Source organism: Zootoca vivipara, chromosome 4 (assembly GCF_965207765.1).
Source record: "Zootoca vivipara chromosome 4, rZooViv2.hap1.1, whole genome shotgun sequence".
Classification (NCBI taxonomy): Eukaryota; Metazoa; Chordata; class Lepidosauria; order Squamata; family Lacertidae; genus Zootoca; species Zootoca vivipara.
Genome location: NC_142587.1, coordinates 45,628,630 through 45,651,388, shown reverse-complemented (window position 1 = coordinate 45,651,388; position 22,759 = coordinate 45,628,630). Strand labels below are relative to the sequence as shown.

At 41.5% G+C, this 22,759-nt stretch overlaps 1 protein-coding gene across 1 annotated transcript in view; it reads right to left on the bottom strand.

Moving 5' to 3' along the window:
• Positions 1-22,759, bottom strand: part of TSPAN7 (tetraspanin 7) — a 79,666-nt gene that overhangs the window by 17,465 nt on the left and 39,442 nt on the right. Inside the window, exon 2 of the mRNA XM_035114688.3 lies at positions 2,235-2,423. Within this exon, the coding sequence (XP_034970579.1) occupies positions 2,235-2,423 (189 nt within the window). The remainder of the gene's footprint in view (positions 1-2,234; positions 2,424-22,759) is intronic.

Genomic DNA, 22,759 nt, shown 5'->3' with positions numbered 1-22,759 from the left:
CAAGCCCTAGGTTCTGTGGTTTAACCCACAGTGCCACCCGCGTCCCTGTAGAGGGATGTAGCAGGTTCTAAATCAAAGGAACTGGGATGATTTCATGCCTAAATGGATCTTGCTGAAATATCTATCCTATGTGAACTCAGTGCTACTCAGGAACTGCACTAGCACAGTTAGGATCTACACGTGCCTCATTTCAGGAAGCTCTTGAGAAGGGCATGATTCAGCTTAGGTATCACTCAAAATCATTGCGTAGGTGGGATGCAATTTTTGAAAGTCCTCATGAAACATTTAAGTACACATTTATCCTAATGCACATATTTTTTGCAAGCAACTTTTCCTAGTATCATGCTTTTGTATGTAAATTTTATTAACGTATGCATTTTTGTTCCCACTGCCCCTCTAACATACATATCTTTGTACACACTTTTTTGGTTTGAGAAAAGCAAAATTTGACACACATTCTGAAGGGTCACTGTGTTCTGGTCCCCACAGGAGGTATGGATTAGGTAGGAGGGGGAGTCACATGCATGAAAATGCAGACAAACTGAATTTCTCTGCTGTCTCTAATTCAATGGCATTCAAAACACAAGGTAGGTCTTTAGAAAGGACTAAAAAAACACACAATTAAACCAGGAGCTCAAGAACAGAAACAAATTCCACTAGGATCAATGGGGCTTGCTTTGACATGATGGCAGCAATCTCCTGGGCCCCACAGAAACCCGATGTGTGCATGCTCAGGGCTTTCTGCTGAGAGCTTCCCCTGGCAGCAGCTGGCAGCTGGCTCACGGGTAGTTTGATTCTCTGCTTGCTCAAGCAAGCTAGCTGGGAGCGGCTGCCAGGGAAAGCTCTGCAAAAACCCACCAGGATGTGCCTATTGATCCTTTCCATGTGGACTTCCGGACTGCAGCCAAAATGCTTATGAATTAGCATAAACCCAAGTTAACCCAAGGACACACATTTGAGTGTGCTTGTCATTTTTCCCTCATCATAGCTATCATTGTCATTTGCACACATGGCAATAAAACTCACACCCACCCCGTTTTCCCTAGTCTATACTTGAATATCTAGGTAAAATGAAATATTCTAATAATAAAAAAACCTTCTGCTTTCTTCTAGTTCACATTAACTTCATTGATATATGCATGGAAATATTGTGGGGTTCAAGGCACTTTTGGCATTGTTTAAAAGGCTGGTGGTCTTTTAAAACTATGTGCTTGTTCAACACAGTTGCTTATTTCAACTGTACTCATGGCTCATTTAAAACTCAGATTTGGAAAACTTTGGAATGGTATTCATCCACAATTGTTAACATCATTATTTGGGGAGGGGGCAGACATTATGTTGGGAGGGGCAGAACTGAGATATCTGTGATGCAATTGGTTAGTTAAGTATTTCTATTTATTTACTTGATTTAGGGGGGTGGCAGCTGCCCCACCCCATCCCTGGCTATGCCCATGTGGCTGACATAATCACACCTTAACCCTTAGAGTTCTCTGAAACTAGATCCTGTTCCTATTTCTAGAAAATAAGGAATAACAGGAAGGTACGGTATATCCAGCCTGCATATTACTAATTCACACAGTTTAAGGATAAGGAAAACTGCAGTTTTACTAAGGGCTGCTTCCTAAACCTGCAATCCTAACCCCATTCACCAGAAGTAAGCCCCACTGAATTCAACAGCCCTTATTTCAGAGTACACATAGTTAGAATTATGCTGTAAACTATGTTTTAAGAGTCAGTATACAGTATACTAAGGAATAAAAAAAAAACATGTGCAGAATGAAAATGAGGATTACATATTTCAGTGCCCATAACATTAAAATATCTCCCTGCAAAGAAACCAGCCAGTCAGGAACATGACTAGGTTTAGAGCCCTTTTTCTAATACTATGCCTTTCCAGAGGCAAATGTATTTCTTGCATTGCAGAGAATATAAACACGAAACCTCACTTTAAATTCTGAAGTTCCAAAGGACTGTGGCACATGGTGCTGTTGTTTTGAATGTGTGGCTCAACTCTCAATTTTGGGATTATTCCTATACGTCACTGCCAGGACGTTATACCAGGAGCGACAGATTTCCCATATGCATCTCTTTTTAGTAATTGTACTCCCTTGCTCTGTGTGTGCCCGTGTGTGACTGAAACCTGCTTGGCATCTGTTTACACGTAACAGAGAAAATGGCCACTTTAACAATTTCCAGCCCTCCAGCAGCACCAAGTTATTTGGCTGGATACTCACCAGCTTCAGCATCCATGGGCTGCCACGACATGTGGCAAAGCAGCCAAACAAGCCAAAGACGATAATCGTGGTACCCGTCCCAATGAGGACATAAGGGGCATTAGTGGAGTTTTCAGCAATGAGAGATATATATGTGCTTAAAGTCAGCTTCCCCCAGACACCAACAGCGAGAAGGATAACACCAGTTATCTGGAAAGTAAGAAGCAGAAAGTCAAGGTCAGAGTTTATAAGGATCAAAATATGGTAATACTGAACACACAGACATTTTTAAGTGTAGCAAAACTGCTGTTGTAGCAACAATTTTTTTAAAAAAAGTAGGTTTTTATTAGTTCCACAGAAGCTTAGAATACAAAATATTCCTTCTCTGTTTTGAAGCCTGTGTGGCAAGCAGAACCAAAAGTTCCATAGCAAATAACCAGCAACCCACTCATGTCATTTTAGGAAACAAAGCATCCAGTGTACTTAACGGGTCCTTGCACCAAATTCTTTCGACCTATCCTTTCTTATGCTTTCTCTGCCATGTAGAAATGCTGCTGATGTGAGATACAATTCAGAAGAAAGCTCAAAAGATGCATTTAATCCAAAATGAGTTTTACATTCACAATGGGGGCTGATATTAAACAATGCCTGTTTAAATTTCAAGTGTCTTGATCTCCTAACCTACAAGATCAGAAGCTCAGTCTTTGGGCCTTTCTTTAGAAGTGTGGGAAAGAAGCTGTAGGGCTCTCAAAATCTAGGAAGATTTGTTTCTATGCCACATATTATCCATATAGCCTGAGCACAACGCCATTGTTCATGCCAACCGTTACAGCATTGACACTGAAATACTGCGTGCTTTGTATTCCTGCTGGTGCAGAGATGGATGCTGTAATCCAGAGGCACATATGTGTTCTTTGCTGACATCTAGTGGACACAGTAAGATGGGCCATTTGTGCATGTGAATACAGCCACTTCTCTCAGGTGTTATGTCTGAAATCTGCAAAAACGTCTTTCCCCCCTCTGCATTAACATGTTTGGAATCCAAGTTGCACAGGCAAAATAGATATTTGCATGGTTTTGGGGTGCAGAACTTAAGGTTGGCAAGTCCAGTTAAGTGTATATTTTTAAGAACAGACTAAAGTAAATAAATAAAGTGGTAACATGTAAAACAAGCATTCATCAAGTACTTTTAAAACATGCTGAGGAAACAGCTTCCCACACTCCTTTTTCTCAGCAGCCACTTATTACTACCCATTTAAAAATGCTCAGTCTCACTGCATCCTTGGTTTGGATAAATAAAGGCACTGTAGAATAAATTATTTTAAGGAAATAAACACCACATAACAGATGACAACCAGCAATATACTGATTCTAAAGAGCTTGTTTATTAGTTCTTAAAAAGCCTTTACTTACTTAAATTTAAAACAGACATTTCATAATTATGAGGGAAAACGAAGAACTAATGTTGCCACCAGAGGAAGAAGCAAATAATACCAGTTCTTTAGTCCAAGACAATAAAAATGTTTCAAGCTGTTCAGTGACTATTTAATTCAGCATAAAAGAAGTGTTGCAGTCTTCTTCCCATTTATACTCAAATAACAATTCTGTAATCACATTCTTAAGGGCTCCTCTCTCCATCTTGTTCCACCTTTTTCCCAAATCCACCGAGTTTATTTTTACGAGGGGGAGATGTAGTGGTCAGGGAGAGCACAGGAGACAGGATATTTCTGATCATATCAGCAGACCTTGATTCTGGCAGGGTCAATGACTGAGCTTTCCCCTCAACCTTCTTCATCTCTATTCCCCCATCAACAGATGCTCGGAAAGAGGCCCTCCTGACATAGGAGACTTTGACCTGATTACTTTAGCTTGATCTCAATCATGGTGTCAAGTCTAATTTTGCTTCCAGACTGAGCCATGTGCCATGCTCAACAGAACAAAGCAGACTGGTGCATATACGTCTCTACACCATGTGATGGAAAACAGATATCCAAGTAGAAATCGTTTTAACTTGAATCTCGTCTTTTCATTATCCTGTAAACCCTTCTTGGTTCAACTTTTTTTTAAAAAAAAAAAAAGATACAGTGCCTATTTTTCTCCTACTGTATATGACTAAGATGCTGCTGAATACTGAGGGTAAAGCCAATACTGGTTCTTACTTGCCCAAAATGTAATTATTTGGATGGTACAATAATGTGTGAGTTGCTTAGTAACCAAACCTTTTAACGTTCCAAAACATGTATAATTTGAACATGACATGTTGCATGAAAATTAAGACTGTGGAAAATGTTTGTTTTAAAACTATTGTTTTAAAACCATTTCCGCTGTGTAAATTGTTTCTTTTAAATATTTATGTTATGAAATGCATCTTTATTTAGGAAGAATGGAAACAATCTGACCACTAGGGGCTTCCATGCCTTTCATTGGACATTACTGTACGGCTGCATCTTGGGTGGGGCTTACGTTCCGGGGGTGGCAACGTGTATATACAAACATGGATATACTGTATTCATTCAAGCCACCACCTTGGAAGGTCCCCACGTGAGCATCCTTACATTTCCAGAGCTGTGTGATGAGCGGGCCTTGCCCCCCCAAGCAAGGCAGAGAGATTTTGTACTTTCAACGTGTGTTGAAATCACACGTCTAAGTTGCAATCATACTGTACAATTCTGGGTAACTACTAGCATGGCAAGATCACAGACATGCTGTTCAGGGTTTTCTTCTTTAGATCCATCCACTGAACTAGTGGCTTAGGCTGATTTCCCCATACCAGAAGACTGAATAACGGTAAGCCATATGAACCAAGGTTGTAGGTTTGATCTCCGTATGGGACAGCTGCATATTCCTGCATTGCAGGAGGTTGGACTAGATGATCCTTAGGGTCCCTTCTAACTCTACAGTTCTATGATTCTATGAATTGGGGTTAAGTGGTTTGGTTTGGTTTTTGCAAATAAATAAAAGGTTCTGTTTTATGCTACCATTAAATTACACCATATATAAGATTATTTAAAATTTTATAATGTAACATTCACCCTTTCTCTCCACATTATATTGTATCAACAGTATACTGAGTGCAGTTTTCAAAAGTAAAAAAGAGGGGTTTCATACAGAATTTCTCCTTGGTACAAAATAAAAAAATTCCTTCAGTAGCACCTTAAAGACCAACTAAGTTTATATTTTGGTATGAGCTTTCGTGTGCATGCACACTTCTTCAGATACATCTGAAGAAGTGTGCATGCACACGAAAGCTCATACCAAAATATAAACTTAGTTGGTCTTTAAGGTGCTACTGAAGGAATTTTTTTATTTTGCTTCGACTCAGACCAACACGGCTACCTACCTGTAACTGTCTCCTTGGTACAATTACTTCTCTTGAGATACATTCAGTTCATACTATGCCTCGGGCAGCACTTATGATTATACAGGAAAACACAAGCGCAAGACTCTGACAGCTCAGTATGGTCTGGAAGGATATCTCTCCAGTGATACACATCATTGGAGAGGGCCGAAAGATAGGAATTGCCAATGAGAGCATTATATACTAATGGTGAACTCAATTCTCCAATTGCTGGTCCTCATGTAGCCAAAATGTCACCATCAGCTCTCAAGAGGGAAGTATAGGACATCTTCAGGGGGTGGGTAAGGTTTTTATACGAAAAAAGCTGGGGGGGGAATCCTCCTAAAAATAGTGTGGGGGAGAGAGAAACAGCCCAGTGAGCATTCAATATGGTAAGTGGGAATGGAATAGAGTATCCTGGAAGACAGCATAGCTTGGTGGCTGGGAGGATTCCATTGCAGGTCCCACTTGTCTCGGCTGCTTATGATCTGAAGTTCAGAAAGGTAGCATAGAAATAAATCTCTCTTCCACCCAAATGAAACATGGAAGGTATACATCTGTGGCATATCCAGGTGCCGTGTTTTGGAATCCGGCTCTCTGGACAGGGGCACTGATTACTGCAATCCAAACGGGGATCATGCTGATCCAATGCTACTGAAAGACTAGTGGAATCAGCATAGAACAGCCAGCATATTTTCTCAGGACTGCACTCAGCATGTGCTGGAGGGAGACATCTATCACCTTCCTGTTAAACAACAGCATCACTGGTAATGACTTCACAAGTACCAATAAAGACTTTCCACTTATTCAGGCAGAGACCATGTGTTTCAAATGAAATTTTATGCAGTGGGCATATGCTTTAATGGTGTTTCAGTGGGCCGAAAGGAATTTTAATGAAGCCTTGTATACTTGCAGCTTGAGGTTTTGTGCACATTCCTTGCACCTGACAAAGGGAAGGCCAGAGCTGAGAACTCAGGCAACATAATGAACAAATGATCTCAGACCAGGGAGTGTGGGATAAGAGCAACAAGCAGATGAGCAAAGTTTCACTGGCCTGGGGCAGTGTCATGCTGGCTGCAGAAAGGGGCAGCCGTGGGCTAACAATAGCCCAGTATCTCAATCAGGATGTGCAAGATAGCTATAAATCAAAAAGAGGTTATGATGACTACTCTAGTGTTAAACTAAGGCTGAGTGGCTGATTGCCATGGGGCAGCCACCCAATAAATCTGGCTCAGCTTCATTTCAATGCACTTCTTTTGGCATCTATTTGTCATATTCACTGCATTTGCTCTTCTAACAAGGCTCATCTTCTTTGCTCCATTTTAATCAGCATTTCTTCTGCAACACACAAAGGTAATGGCTTATAATATAAAGCACAGGGCTGCAAGCATTTCTGCTCACTCTCTGATCCTGCAGGTTGATAAGGACATGTGTCAGGACAGTACACGTTTGCCAATTTATTTCTACTTTGGACAAGGCATTTTGCCATGAAAATGTAGGTTTAAATTCTAAAATCTCCTTGATGGGGTGAGTCAAGGGCAATTTGCAGTAATTAAAAATTAATCATAACATGCATGTAATTGGGCACTGGAGTAATTAGTTGGTTCATTCGTAGACTTCAAAAACTGAGTTTCGAAATGTTTCATTTTGGCATGAAAAGCAGGTATTACAGTACATGTCACTGTTTATGTAACAATAAGTTTCTAAAAACATAATTGGGAGCCATTTTACCTTGTGATTTTTAATTTTTATTTCAATGTCATTCTCTGTTTTATTTACCCTGCCTTGTGCAAAACTTACAACACTTGATCATTTTGTATTGATCAAATACAAATACAAATACGGCTCTGGACCCGTCAGCTGCTACCCAGGTATGTCTCGCCTTCTGCTGTGTGCACTGGATGGTTACCTCCTCCTACGTGGCCAATCCCCCCCTGGCAACACCTCCCCCAGCTGGATTGGACGGCTGGCTGTGTGGGCGGAGACCACAGGTGTCCAGCCCGGGAAGGTGGTGCCAGCCTCCGAACTGCTAAGGGCTGTCCAGGGGTTCCCAAGGGCTGCGCGCGGCCGCGCAAAATGCACACCCCCTTTTTATATGGGGAACGGTCATTGTTGCAAACTCCTCTGGGTATGAAATCAACATCAGGTGATCCACCTCCCACTACCTAAGCACATTGCTTGGAAGTAAGGACTCTGAAATCAATGAAATTTAAATACATTTTAAAAATATATCTTGGATCACATCTAACAGTGCAGTCCTGCCATATACATGCTTATTTCAAAGTAAGTCCCACTGTGTTCAATGTCACATTCTCAGTTGTGTCTAAATAGGACTACACTTGGGAAGGCAGGCGAACTAATATCAGTGTACTGGATGAAGCAAAGATCACCAGTGTTGAAGCAATGATTCTTCAACATCAACTTTGTTGGACTGGTCATGTTGTGCGGATGCCTGATTATTGTCTTCCAAAGCAACTACTCTATTCCAAACTTAAAAATGGAAAGTGTAATGCTGGTGGTCAACAAAAGAGGTTTAAAGACTGTCTCAAGGAAAATAAAAAATGTAGTATAAACTGTGAATCACTGGTCTGATAGTGTTCCAGTTGGAGAACAGCCTTTACCAAAGGTGTCATGTCTGACTGGAACTCAGAATGCAAGGGAGAAATGTGCTAAGAGGAAGGCATGCTTGGCAAATCCACACCATGATCAACTCCCACCCGGGAACCAATGTCCCCACTGTGGAAGGACATGTGGGTCCAGAATTGCCCTCCACAGTCACATAGGGACTCATTGTTAAAACCATGTTTATGGAAGACAAGCTTACTCAGCTACAAGTGATCACCAAAGAAGAAGAAGACAGTGTTACATATCTAACACCTCATTCCAGTGTAAAATATTCTATTCAGGAGTATTATATAGATTTGTAATGACACTAGTGATTTTGGCATCTTCATTCAGTGTTTACCTTCAAAAGCACGTCAAAATGCAAGTAGATAAATAGGAACCGCTAAAAGCGGGAAGGTAAACGGCGTTTTCATGTGCTGCTCTGGTTTGCCAGAAGCGGCTTTGTCACGCTGGCCACATGACCTGGAAGCTATACGCCGGCTCCCTCGGCCAATATTGCGAGATGAGCACGCAACCCCAGAGTCGGTCACGACTGGACCTAATGGTCAGGGGTCCCTTTACCTTTACCTTATAATTATTAAGAATATATAAGAGCTCTCATAAGTGAAATGGTAACATAAGGATCTGACTTGGTGGCACCCCCTTGGTTGGAGAACTGCATTGCCAAATTCTCAGAGTTGTACATTTCAATGGATGACTGTGTTTTGGTTTGCATATTGTTTCAGGAAGTGTGAATTAGGTAAATTTACCTTCAGATTCTAACTGAACCAAATTTCTCCCCCCCCCCAATCCCTACTAAAGAGACTGTTGGGGTATGAACAAGATCTCAACTTTCTTTCTCTGATTTATCACAAGGTACCTTATCAAATCGCTTTATGCTGCATTTCAGGGGCAAAACCAGACAGATAAGATATTCACCACACCCACACTGCATCATTTCAGTAGTACGAGTGATTCAGCAGCACATTGCAGTAGGTTAGGCTGAGAGATGGCCATTCAGCAAAACTCACCATCTGACCTTGGACAAGCAGGGATGTGAACCTGAGTGGCCTCAATCCACTACTCTCCCATACTAGCTCTGATTTTAAAAGGGCATATAGCAGCAAAAGCAAGTAGTTTAAGCTATCTCTAAATATCTTTGATGCTGTCAATGTACAACACTAAAATGAATCCAGATAAAACTATGGCACTCTGTGTGTGCTTTCCCAAACCCCTAGTTGTGGCTCCCTAGTTGTGGAATGCTCACCAGAGTTTGGTTACCAGACGTCCCCGTTTCCTGGGGACAGTCCCCGGATTTACAAATCAGTCCCCATACAAAATCAATTCAAGTTGAAAAGTGCCCCCGGATTCATTGAAAAAATCTGGTAACCTTACACCAGAGAGGCTTGCCAGGCACCGTCATTACATATTTTTAGGCAAAAATGTTTCTGTATAGCTAGGCCTTTGGCTGATTAACATTCAATTTCCTTTTAAATGATTTTGTGGGAAGGTTGTTATTGGTTTGCTTTCATTATTGTTTTTTTTTGTTATGTATTTTGTGTTTTTATTTTGCATTTAAATGTTGTGAACCATCCTGTGATTTTCAGATGACAGATGGTTTACAAACAAGCAAGCAAGCAAGCAAGCAAGCAGGAGGACAACAATATATAACTAGAGCCGGTAGTAGTGTATTTGGTAGTGGTGGGCCTGAGCCAGTGCCATCCTCCCAGCAGCAGTGCTCTTCTCGTCAACTAAATATTCTACTAAACTATTAAATATTCTGAAGATAAAAAGGATTTGTTTAAAATAATTATTGCATGCATGAAGGTATTTTATGGAAGACAGGTTACTTTTTATGGGAGAATTGACTAGACATTTCCCTTCATCTATATACTCACATAAAAGCAACCTGCCTTCCATGAATTGCTTCCATACATAATTTCAAACATACACACCTCATGTTTAGCAGCTTACCCAAACAGTAGCAAGCAAGTTTCAGATACCAATTCTCTGCTATATGTCCAATGGTTCAAAGGACTGATTCCCCACATGCCCTGCTTTTTCTGCCTGCTTCATTCTTGCACAGGAGTGAACATGTTCAATGAATTAACTGAAATCCATTTCCTGTGGCTAACTTATATGATCTGAGTTGGGCATTAAATGTTCCATTGAGAGAGAAAAACCTCTAATTACCCTGTTTCTTATGTGCTGGAGTTAACATAAGGAAACATCTGAAATCATAGTGCCAGTGATAAGTCATGGTACACTAGATTTTTTTTAAAAAAAAATCAAATATTTTAAGCCTTATCAATGAACATAGTAATACTTTTTATATAAGTGGAGCAAGGACAGAAAACTCTTCTTCCCCAGAGTACCACTGAGAAAAGAATGTGCTTGATTTTCTTGGGTGCTCCACTGAATCATTTGGTGCCAGCCTTCACATAAAGTAGCATTATGCATTAGCTGAACTACAAAGCCCATTCAGATTCTGCCCTCTCGTGGCAGGTTCTCAAGTATGATGCAGAATTAACTGCAATGTTTAAAATACTAAGATATGCAACTTTAAATATTGCTGGTGGTAAGAATCAACAGGTTATACCTACAAAAATGAATTGACTTATTTTGCTGTAAATGAAGGCCATACTTTCTAAGACTGTGTCAGAAAACTATGACTATACAATTCCTTGATTTCCTCCTCCTTTGTTCACCTCCTACTCTTCACAAGCAGCTTTAAAAGGTAGCCACTTGATAGAATGTTGGGGGGAAACCGTTTCCAGTTGCTCAAATGCGATACAACCTATGCGTAAAACATTAAAAAGCAAGAGAGAGAGAGAGAGAGAGAGAGAGAGAGAGAGAGAGAGAGAGAGAGAGAGAGAGAATGGCATTTGGCAACTGTGGAAAGAAAGGCCTCTGCTACGCCTTCCAATTTTTCATAGCTGCATTTCTTTCCTTTCATTAGTTCCATAGATATTGGTTGTCAGTATTACTGGGAACACCCCTTTCCCTCAGTCTGCAGCACAGCACAAAAATGCTGGCAATAGGCCACATCTGCAAACAAATAGCTGATGCCTTTATTTGATCAGGAAGCAATAGTGCCAGCAGGCATCTAATCACAGGTTAAACGCTCCAGGTCAAGGGAGTAGGAAAGGAAAGTAATGAGAAGCCAGTTGGCTATATTAAGAGGGGGGACTACTGTCCCCTTAACACATAACATTTGACCTGAAACTACAATAGAATCGGGAAAGCACCTCTATAAAATGAATGCAAACCACATTTTAAGAATATTGTGCCTGAAACTAAATGCTATATCAGGCACCCCCAAACTTCAGCCCTCCAGATGTTTTGGACTACAATTCCAATCATCCCTGACCACTGGTCCTATTAGCTAGGGATCATGGTAGTTTTAGACCAAAACATCTGGAGGGCCGCAGTTTGGGGGTGCCTGTGCTATATCATCAATAAAGTATGTGGCTCCAACTCTGTGTTTCCAGAAATAATGGAAATGTGAGTTGAGCAGATTAGAGGAAAGTTAAGGGTAGCATGATGGATAGTTCAGTTGGTAAAGCATAACTCTTAATCTCAGGGTCATGGGTTTGAGCCTCGTATTGGGGGGAAATATTCCTGCATTGCAGTGGGTTGGACTGGATAATCCTCGTGGTCCCTTCCAACTCTACAATTCTATGATTCTATGAACTCATTTCAGGCTTCAGTGCCTACTTGGGAGGGGGGACCTATTTAAAACTGTCCAGCAGGAAAGCATGTACAAGGAGAAAGTGGCAGTGGGGAAAGGGTTTTAAGCACCCCTTCCATCTACCAGTGTAAGTTGTGCCCACATAAACATAACAACTGCAGAACATGTTTCTTGTGGCCTCCATGCCATCCTGGTAATGTGCAATGTAGTTTTCAAGTTGGTGTGCTTCAAAGGTAGATAAATTAGCGGCTTTTAATCTGAAAGGATGGAAGTTCCAATATTATATGCAAATATTAGCAGTAGTTATATGTGCACTGAAAGTTATTAAGCAGAAAGTATCTCCAACATTTACAAAACATCAGAGAGATCAAATTGCTTTGAACACCTCTGTCCCATATTTACAACTTGGCTTCCTAGGTAATGGTCCTCTGAAAGCCATCAGGGAAGCCTTATTAAAAGGCTTGCTTCAGAAAGGGAATTCATAAGTAGAGTGTATGGCGGCAGCAACAGCAGCCTGTGTGGCTGCTTTTATTCTCCCACAGGTGCTGTCCAAAATGTTTTTGTGCTTTTAAAATTATACAAAATCACTGTGCAAAATTATGCAAAGCAGAGATGATACACTTCTGAAATAGAACCGCTTCCCCCATACAGCTGTACTTATTTAGCATATCAGCAGGAGCCTCAAACACTGGACAGATAGTCGTTGCTTGCATTCGATGCACGGTTGAAATCTAAAGGTATTCAAAGGGAAGGTGTCCTGCAGCTTCTGCCAATTAAGACAATGCCTAACTGACTTCCAAGCTGATACTAATGAGAGTTGCCCCACTCCTTTTTATTGAATGCCTTCATTTGATCTTCTACGTTGCTGAAAAATAGTAATCTGTCAGAGCTATCACAGGGGTTGAGGGGCAGAAATTAAATGGGATCTATTTAATGGGCCTTTGACCCTGCTCACACAGTTCAACTGAAGTCAAACAGACAAATTCTCAACTCAGCAGAAAACGATACTTTTTATTGGCCTGCCAAGTCACACACAATGGCCAGGGCCCTGAAGCATTTTCAATTATTTCAAGTGTTGGCCTTGGTACCCATTTTTCTACAGTTGTCATGTGAGGAGGCAATAGCTCAGTGGCGGAGCATGGCAGAAAGCACTAGGTTCCATTCCCGGCAACCCCAGTCAAAAAAGTTCTTAAGTAACAGGAGTGAGAAAGACTTAGGCCTGCAACCACAAACACACAGCCATCAATTTGATTCCTTCTTCCTTCTTTCTCTCTCTCCCTTTCTCCTTTTGTTTCTCACCTTCTCTCCCCACACCACTGCCCCAAATTCTCTCTTTCTTCCCTCCTCCTATCTGCAAAGCAATAAGCCTGACACTGATACAACCTGCATTTCAAGGTTAACTGCTGCACAGGGGCTGTGACTGGGGAGGTTGGAGGGTTACAGACCCTTCAAGTGTTCCTATTTTCCAGGGACAGTCCTGGATTTACAGAAGCCATCCTGATTTCTGATTTAATCCCAGAATGTCCTGCTTCCCTTAGGATATCCCTGTTTTCATTGGCGAATGTCAGAGGGTGTGGCAGACCCTCCAAGTGTCCCTATTTCCCAGGGACAGTTCTGGATTTAAAGAAGCCATCCTGGTTTCTGATTTGATCCTGGAATGTCCTGGTTTTGCTTAGGATGCCCCTATTTTCATCAGAGAAATGTTGGAGGGTATGGGGTTAATCTTTCCCTCCCCAGCTAAAATGCCCCCCTCCCCCAAATCACTCTATTGCACAGTAACACAGTAACCATGCATTTAAAAGGCTTCCATTGGCACAAAATGGAAGCTGTGCAGGAAGGGGCATGATGGTAGAAGCGGAAGGCCATATGGGAGGGCATCATGGGCTGGCAGTTCCCTATCCCCTGCAGAACAAGATGTAAACAGACTCCTTTATGACAGCACTTTTTTGTGTGTGGAAAACATTTTCCAAGCACTCAACATGTACACCTTTGTACCTAGCAGAATGCTGTACTTTCTTCAGAGAGCATGTTAATGGAATGTGTGGTTGCTGTATGGAATGTACTTGTAATAGAGTCAATGGAACACCAGTTCCCAATAAGAACAAACAACAGTGGGCTGACAACAACAGAAAACCTTCACTGGGTGTTGTTGTTTTTTTTTAGGATGGTGAGGGTATTGGAACAAGGAGTATTAAAGGTAAACTGTGGACAAGGACCTGATAAAGAATCAAGTGCTCCAGGCAAATAAAGGGAGCAGGAGAGGGCTAGAAGGAAGAGCCTCGGAGGGAAAGGGAGACTGACATTCACATGCTGATTTGAAGCAACCAGACAAATATTTGGTTGCAGGCCTCTAGTATTAATACTACCGGTACTAGTACGGTACTATAACTATTCAACCCCAGATTTAACAACCAATCAGATTTGGGTAAATGAAGACATTATCAACATTAAGCACACTACTATGCTTGCCCAACTTGCGCAGGAAGCATGCCAGCCATATCCAGGCCAGGCATCTGGTCATTTAATACTCTTCATTCTTTGAGCAAGCAGGCAGAGTAGGGATGGGCAATATCTGGTTTTCAATATTGTGATATATCACCAGCTAAACATCACGATATGCTGATATCCCACAGTGACTGAAATGAGAATGGAGCTACGTAGAGGCATTGGCTGGCTTCACGGTTTTTCCTGCATCCTGATTTTTGCCGCATCTGCTCTTAGGATTCACTGCCCCCAGTTTGAGGCAGGGGAGAATTGAGCCAGCAGAGTTAACGGGGGCTTCAGGAATCGAGAGAAGCATTAGCAGGCTTCACGGTTTTTCCCACATTGTGATTTTTGCATAGCAAGCACACACAAAATACAAACACACACACACACACACACACACACACACACACACGTCACAATACATTGGCAGGTCAAAAATTATGACACCAATCATGATATGGACTTCAAACCAGTTTTGGATGATATATCACCTAGCCCTAAGGGAGGGGTGGGCTGGAGACAGAGCTTCATTAGGTTTCAGTCCACCCGCAGCCTCTGTTAGAGCAGGTTGGTCACTGGGAGCTGTCCATGGTTCTGCATTGTACAGTACCTCCCTTTCAGAACCCCTGTGCAGAACAACCAAAGCCAGAAAGATTCACAAGCTTGAGATACAGCAAACAAAATTAACAACTAAATCCAGAATCTCAATAAACTACCAAGGGAACTGTACCGAGTTAAAAGAATAAAAACTGGACTGCAGGGGTCACTCTTTGGTATTGAATGGGAAGGGAATCAGGTATAGCAGCATGGCTCTGCTGAGACGCTGAAAATAAAAAGCAGAATCATATTGGAATATCACCTTCATAATGTTTATGGTGATGATCACAATCTGTTCTCAGCATTAACTATTCAGACGCTTGTCTTCTGAGGTACATAATAGAAAAATACAAGAAACAAAAATGTATAGCTGAAGACTAGGAGTTGCTGCATTAATGCACAGGGTCAAAGAAGCCCAGGGTGGGCGGGGGAAGGACAAATACCCACAAAGAATGACAGATCATAGAATCTCAGAGTTGGAATGACAGAGTTGGAATCTCAACTAAAACAACCCTGACAGATGCCCATCCAACCTCTGCTTAGAAACCTCCAAAGAAGGAGAGTCCACCACCTCTCAAGAGAATCCGCTTCACTGTCGAACAGCACTTACAGTGGACGCTTGGGTTGCGAACATGATCCATGCGGGAGGCACACTCGCAACCCGCAGTGTTTGCAACCCGGGTCTGCACGTCTGCACACACGCGGGTCACAGTTTGGTGCTTCTGCACATGCGCAAAGCATGATTTAGTGTTTCTGCACATGCGTGCATGCTGAAACCCGGAAGTAACCCATTCTAGTACTTCTGGGTTCGGCGCGGAGCGCAACCCGAAAAGACGCAACCTGAAGCAGCTGTAACCCGAGGTATGACTATATTGTCAGAAAGTTCCTCCTGATGTTTAGCTGGAATCTCCTTTCCTGTAACTTACCCTCAAGAGGAGAAAATGGGCTTTCTTCATCTTCCATATGGCAGCCCTTTGGATATTTGAAAATGGCTGTCATATCTCCTCTTCTCCAGGCTAAACATACCCTATTCCCTCAAATGCTCCTCACACGCCTTAGTTTCCAGACCCTTAATCATCTTGGTTGCCCTCCTTTGGACATTTTTCCAGCTTGTCAACATCCTTCTTAAATTGTGGTCACAGTATTGACACAGTATTCCAGATGTGGTCTGACCAAAGCAGAATAGAGTGGTACTATTACTTCCCTTGATCTGGACACTATACTTCTGTTGATGCTGCCTAGAATAGCATTAGCTTTTTTTGCTGCTGCATCACACTGTTGACTCATGTTAAGCTTGTGGTCCACCAAGACCCCTAGAGCCTTTTCACATGTACTGCTAGTAAGCCAGATGTACATGGGTTTGGTCAGTCAACCAGCTACAAATCCACCTAACAGTTACCTCATTCAACCCACATTTTACTAGCTTCCTTGCAAGAATATCATAGGGAACTTTATCAAAAGCCTTACTAAAGACAAGATACACAATGTTCATAGCATTGCCCTGATCCAACAAGTTTGTAATCCAATCAAAAAATGAAATGAGATTTGTCTGACGTATTTTTGAAAAACCCATGCTGGGTCTTAGTAATTACAGCATCCTTTGCTAAGTGCTCACAGACCGACTGTTGAATTATCTGCTCTAGGACATTTCAGTGTCAAGCTCACCGGTCAGTAGTTATCTGGGCCTTCTTCCCCCACCCCTTTTTGTAGATAAGGACAACATTTGCCAGCCTCCAGTCTGCAGGGAACTTACCTGTTCTCCAACAATTCTCAAAGATTATAGACGGATAGTACATTTTTTCTCATTAAGGGATTACTGAGGCAAGAGGCCACAGTGTTTTATTTTCACAAAAAAGTCCACAGTAGCCTTCCCCCACATCCAAATTTGCAATCCAAAGCACCCATTCAGGTATTAATGAAACAGGAACTTGGCTATTCATTGACAAACTGCTTCCATAACACTGTACACATTCAGATTGCTGCAGCTATGAACAAGTACCACCAGATGGCAGTTTTTTTAAAAAGAACTGCATCCATGTTAGAAATGCTAACATTTTCCCTTTCACATACGTTCTTTGCACTGTTTCAGCTGTTGTTCTTTTAATGATGCAGGCAAACTAAAGTGCCATAAGTCTCTTCTTGTGGTTGATGTTTTAAAGAATTATATCACCTTAGGAATAATCTGTTCAAAACTTTGAGTATATTTTTGACACATGTGGACTGAGAACTCAGGAGAATGTTGGCATGACTTTTTACAAACAAACCCAAGTTCAGAATAAATAATACATGTTTTTACCCTATCACATGACCGAACCTATCAGTGTTTGTAATAGTAACTGTTGTATCTGCAAACCTGAACTTTGTTTTTAAAGGATCACAAAATAATTATAAATAAAATATATTTATATCCATACTGTGAGCAACTTGAACTGAAGGATTATGTATCATTAATTAATGTATGCCTATCTATATAAATTTTTTTGAAAACAATTCCATTTTCCATATTTACAAGAATTTATCAAGTATAAAGTCATGCAGATTTACAGGCATGCACATATAACTCTTATTTTGTTATATTCTATTTATCACTTTCATCTTTCCTGCTGTATTTTTAAATCCTTCTTTTAGTCACTATATAGTTTTATTACTCACCCATAATTCAATGTGATCAGTTTAAGTTCCACTAGAGAGGGGCAGATCCCCTGTATGAATGGAAAACTCAAAGCAGTCCAACTACTACCGGTATATGGTATTTGTGAGCAATGCAGTTAATCTTAAAGAAAAAGTAAAACTTCAGAAAATTATGCTTTATATTAATGAGATCAGACATTTCTCTTCACAACAGCCTGCAATAGGATTTAATCTCTCTTGCCTATAGTTCCTTACAACACTGATCCTGCTATATGGTTTCTATAAATTCCTCAGTTAGTCTTTTGCTTGGTTGATTTTAACTGCTCTAGTTAATTGTGATTAAACACAATGCCAATGACCATGTTTAACACTGCAATGTACTTTGGAAGAACATAACATTTATGTGTTGTTTGAATACAATTCATGATTTATAGCATTATCCTTTACTTGTTTACTATGGCAATAAAATAGGGAAGCTACGTATCCACTGATAAAAACTTTAGAGTGCATCCAACATTTAGGAAATAGGCTTATCCTTAACAAAAAGTAAGCTGAAGTCTACATACATGATCACTACATATGCTCCAAAAGTATTTAATATGTATTTTTTCACTGACTGTGTTGACACATACAGCAGAATCATGGCTTAGCATTAGGAGGAACAGCCACTTGAGCTTCCATCAAAGACTAACAGCAGCTTGTTTTGACTCTGAACCTGGCCAAAGTACATAAGTCTTAACTATGGTGAGTGGAAACAAACCAACTTCAAACCACAGTTTACAAGGCTTGCTTGCTTCCCTAACCATACTTAAGATTACTACAGTTAGTAATTTGGCTAAACTGCAACAGTTTCTCATTTCTTCTGTGTGGATGCAGCAGCCCATCCTTGTAATGCTAAACCATGCATTAGATTTATTTATGAAGTAGACCACTATGTGTACTGGAATAGCAGTGATGCACGGAATCAGTACCTAATAATAAACCATATCTTCCAAGCAGTTTTCTGAGACAGGACTGTTTTGCTAGCAAATGCTGAGTTCCAAAATTCTAAGGGATATAATTTGGTAGTAGGGTTTTTTTTTTATGACACACTGAAAATAATGTAAAGAGTTGTTTGTAATAAAAGGTAAAAAGCATGTTTTACATTTGATATAAATCTCCAGATTTTTCAGTGAATATACCAGCCACAGAACTCCATGATAGCTCTTGCTCAAAACACTTTTGGCATTACTTTGTGCTTAATTAAAATATTTTTTCTGTTCTCATCAGGTAGCCTTGGGCAGGATAGATACCAAAAAAAAGATGAATAGCATCTTTTCCATTCCTCATTTCAGTAACACACCAGAACCCTATAAATAACATTCCTTCCAGTAGTACCTTAGAGAGACCAACTAAGTTTGTTATTGGTATGAGCTTTTGTGTTCATGCACACTTCTTCAGATACCTGATGGACTTCCATTTCATGCGGCTCAATGTGGTGCCTTCCATAGTTCTAGTTACAGGTAGGTACCCGTGTTGGTCTGCCGTAGTCGAAATAATAAAAAAAATCATTCCAGTAGCACCTTAGAGACCAACTAAGTTTGTTATACCAACAACAAACTTAGTTGGTCTCTGAGGTGCTTCTGGAAGGAATTTTTTAATTTTGTTTCAACTACGGCAGACTAACACGAACACCAGAACCCTAAAAGCCTAAACACACACAATTAGCCCACAAATCAAAATTAGCCCCTACTATTTAATCAGTTAAAATTAGTTGATTATTGCTGAATCTTTCAATTCATTTGCTCTTTTGATAAAATTAATTAAAGCTTGGAGCTCTGGTATGGTCCAATCCTCAGTTGGTAGACAGAGAGAGAGAGAGAGAGAGAGAGAGTACAGTGCTTCTGAGTGTGGTGCTGAAATCAATCCAGTGTTCTGTATTACAAGGAAGACACTTGACTATTGTTTGCAGTCTCTGCGGGTGCCCTGAAATGACATGGTGAATAATGCCACATTTGCACTGAGTGGGTGTTCATCTTACACTCATACATATCATGTCTCCAAGTAAACTCTCGTGCTATACTAGTCAGTAGCTTCTATAGCCTGACTGTTGACTTGGACCCCACCTCACTGGGATCTTAGACAAAGAGCTGGTAACAGACTTGTATCTAAGACTCTCATACAAAGCAGAAAGAGCTGTATTAAAGAGAAGCAGCTGCTGGATTTAAAAGGGAGGGGAGATGCCAGCCATAAGCCTTCATCCATATGGAGAGCAGAATGTTCATCAGGCTAGAATTCAGATCCTATGGTACTTGGGACTCATCACCATGGCAACAGAAGCAACAGCAAGGATGGTCAAGCTTGCTGCTCCCTCTTCTCTGAATTCTAGAAACTTCCTACCCATCTCCATCAGTGTAGATGTCACTCTTGCCATGAGGATGCAGCTGAAAACATGCTCATGGTAAGGTCCATCCTTCCCTGCAGTAACATGATGTAGGCCTTTGCTTTGCACCCGCATCTGTCACTATTGGATAGCCAAGGAAGCAGTCTGATGATTGGAGGTTGGTAGACTACTATGGGCAGTTACAACTATTGCTTTTGCCACCTTATCAGAATCTTAACAGTGTGCAAGTCACTTTAGGCCACTGCATAATCCCCCCCCCCCTTGAAGGCTACAGAGGAAGGTGGCTCTGGGGGAAAGAATCAAGCAATTATAAAATAGCTCCAGGTGTAGCTGGAAGCAAAGCGAACTGCAAGGCAGTGTTCTAAGTAGGGCTTTAAGCCTTAGTAGCAAATGAAAGGTACCTGGTGGCAGACCTCTGGAAAAAAGGGACCAGTTCCTTACAGTAAAGTTGCAGAAAGCGTATCAGCACATCTTGAAACGATACACAAATGTATAGTCAAGTCCGACGAAGTTTGGTGCACTCCCTAGTGATGGGCAAGATCTACTCAGCCTGATTCATAGTTTCAGTCTGTCCAAGCATTCTTGGAGAAAACTTGGGGCCCCTCCAAGCTTGTTGAAAGTGAATTTCACTGATAGCAAAACCAACATGCAACCCCAAAAATAAAAAAATAAATCCCCAAACAACCAGAACATTGAAAAGTTAAGGGATTTCAGCAGGAAATTACAGAAGAGTAAATAAATATCCTGATTAGAAATGACTACCCCAAACATTTGCAGATGTAAATAGTACTGAAAGTAAGTTTGGATATGACCGCCTCTGATAGAAAGAGCAAAAATAATCGATGTGCAATAAAGACAATAAAGTAGCCCTTGGTACTCCTCATCCCCTCAAAAAACCTATTCTAAGATTAGAAGTGAAACACCAGAATAGCTCCTCTGCCATTGCCCTAACCCTAACCCTCCCTGCTCACCATACTTATCACTCTGGGGCAGAGGAGGGAGTCCCACAGTAGAGAAGAACAGCAAATGTGAATTTGCTCCTACTTGCAATGAAGGCTTGTTCCCATTAGCAATAAAGGCTCCAAACATGTCTGGAAACCATTTGTTGTAGTCATGGGTATGGGGAGTAAGAGAAGCCCTCAGCCTTTGGCCATTCTTCTCTCCTCATACCTTAAGTTTGGGGAAGTGGATGACTGGGCACAGAAGGAGAAAAATTAGCAGAAGAGGAAACTGGCATTGATAAAGGACTGATGCTGAGCTTTTAGAAATCAAGCTACAATTCAGAGAGGTGGAAGGGTCAGCTCAAAATGGCTCAGAGATTTCCAAACTGGCGAAGTTCATATTCTAACATACACACACTTCTGCAATTTGCCAACAGTTAATTGTTAGTACTCATAAGCTCTGCTTTGGGTTAAATCATGGGTAGGCAAACTAAGGCCCGGGGACCGGATCTGGCCCAATTGCCTTCTAAATCCGGCCCACGGACGGTCCGGGAATCAGCGTGTTTTTACATGAGTAGAATGTGTCCTTTAATTTAAAATGCTTCTCTGGGTTATTTGTGGGGCATAGGAATTCGTTCATTCCCCCCCTTCAAAATATAGTCTGGCCCTCCACAAGGCCTGAAGGACAGGTGACCGGCCCCCTGCTGAAAAGGTTTGCTGACCCCTGGGTTAAATAATAGTTCTGATTTCGGTTTGCACTTTAACTGACTTTATGAGCCTTATTTAAGCATCAGCCCCCTCCCCCCTTTAGCTTTTTGTAGACAAGCAACAGATCATGAGGGCTTTGAAATCAGTGCATACTCCAAGCTAAAACCATGAATAGAACCATGAATAACATGTCCCATCCACACCAATGGGATACTGCTGTTTTGGTTTTTTTGTATGCTTTCTATACATGACATGGCAAGCCAAAAACAACTGGGAATCCAAGTGTCTCAGGACTATAACCCTGTGATCAGGGAACCACCACCTTGGCACAATTTAAATGTGGCATGCACTGGTACCCGTGCACTCAACTTCACATTTAAGCTGGGGCTCTCAGCTGCTGTGCCAGCATGCCAGAGCAGAAGCTAACCAGGCCACAGATACCTGGTGTGCGAACAATTACCTGGAAAGTCAAAGAGGTGGGGGCTCATGGGTGCCCCACCCACCCCAGCACTGGTGTAAAAGCAGCACTGGCAGAGGCACTGGTTTCCAGTGAGATCTCACAAAATTTCAGCGAGATCTCACCACAAACAGGTGGGGCTTTTGCCACCCAAGGCGGCTGCTTCACCTCACCTCATGGGCAGCCTTGGCCCTGGCCAGCCCCATTAACTCAGCCTTATTTGGGGGCTGCTTCCATCAGCCAACACAACTGCCAACCACAGCTGGTCACTACATGAACTCACACTGCAGGAGAAAAAGGAAAAGCTCAGTGAACTTACAGCTCCTCATTTCCAAACTCTATTCAATATCATCCACTCGCTTAATATACAGTCAGCCACTCACCAGCTTTCTCATACCCACACTACCAGAAGTAAGCATAACTACTTGAGCACAGTTCTGCCAGCCATGGTTACATCACAGAGTCACATCATCATGGATAATGCTTTCAAACAGACTCCAACAAATCTGCTCACAAGGGTAATTATGGCCAAGGGCCCTCACTGCCCTGGTGAATGAATGGGGTGCTAATGAGGCTTTCACATTTTACTACTGTTTGCAATTATAAGTTCAAAAACCTGTAGGGTCAGAGGAACCCTACAGTATGCTATCCTCATGAATGGAACAAATAGGGCTTCCAGCTTAAAAACAAGGCTCAAATTACAAGCTCAA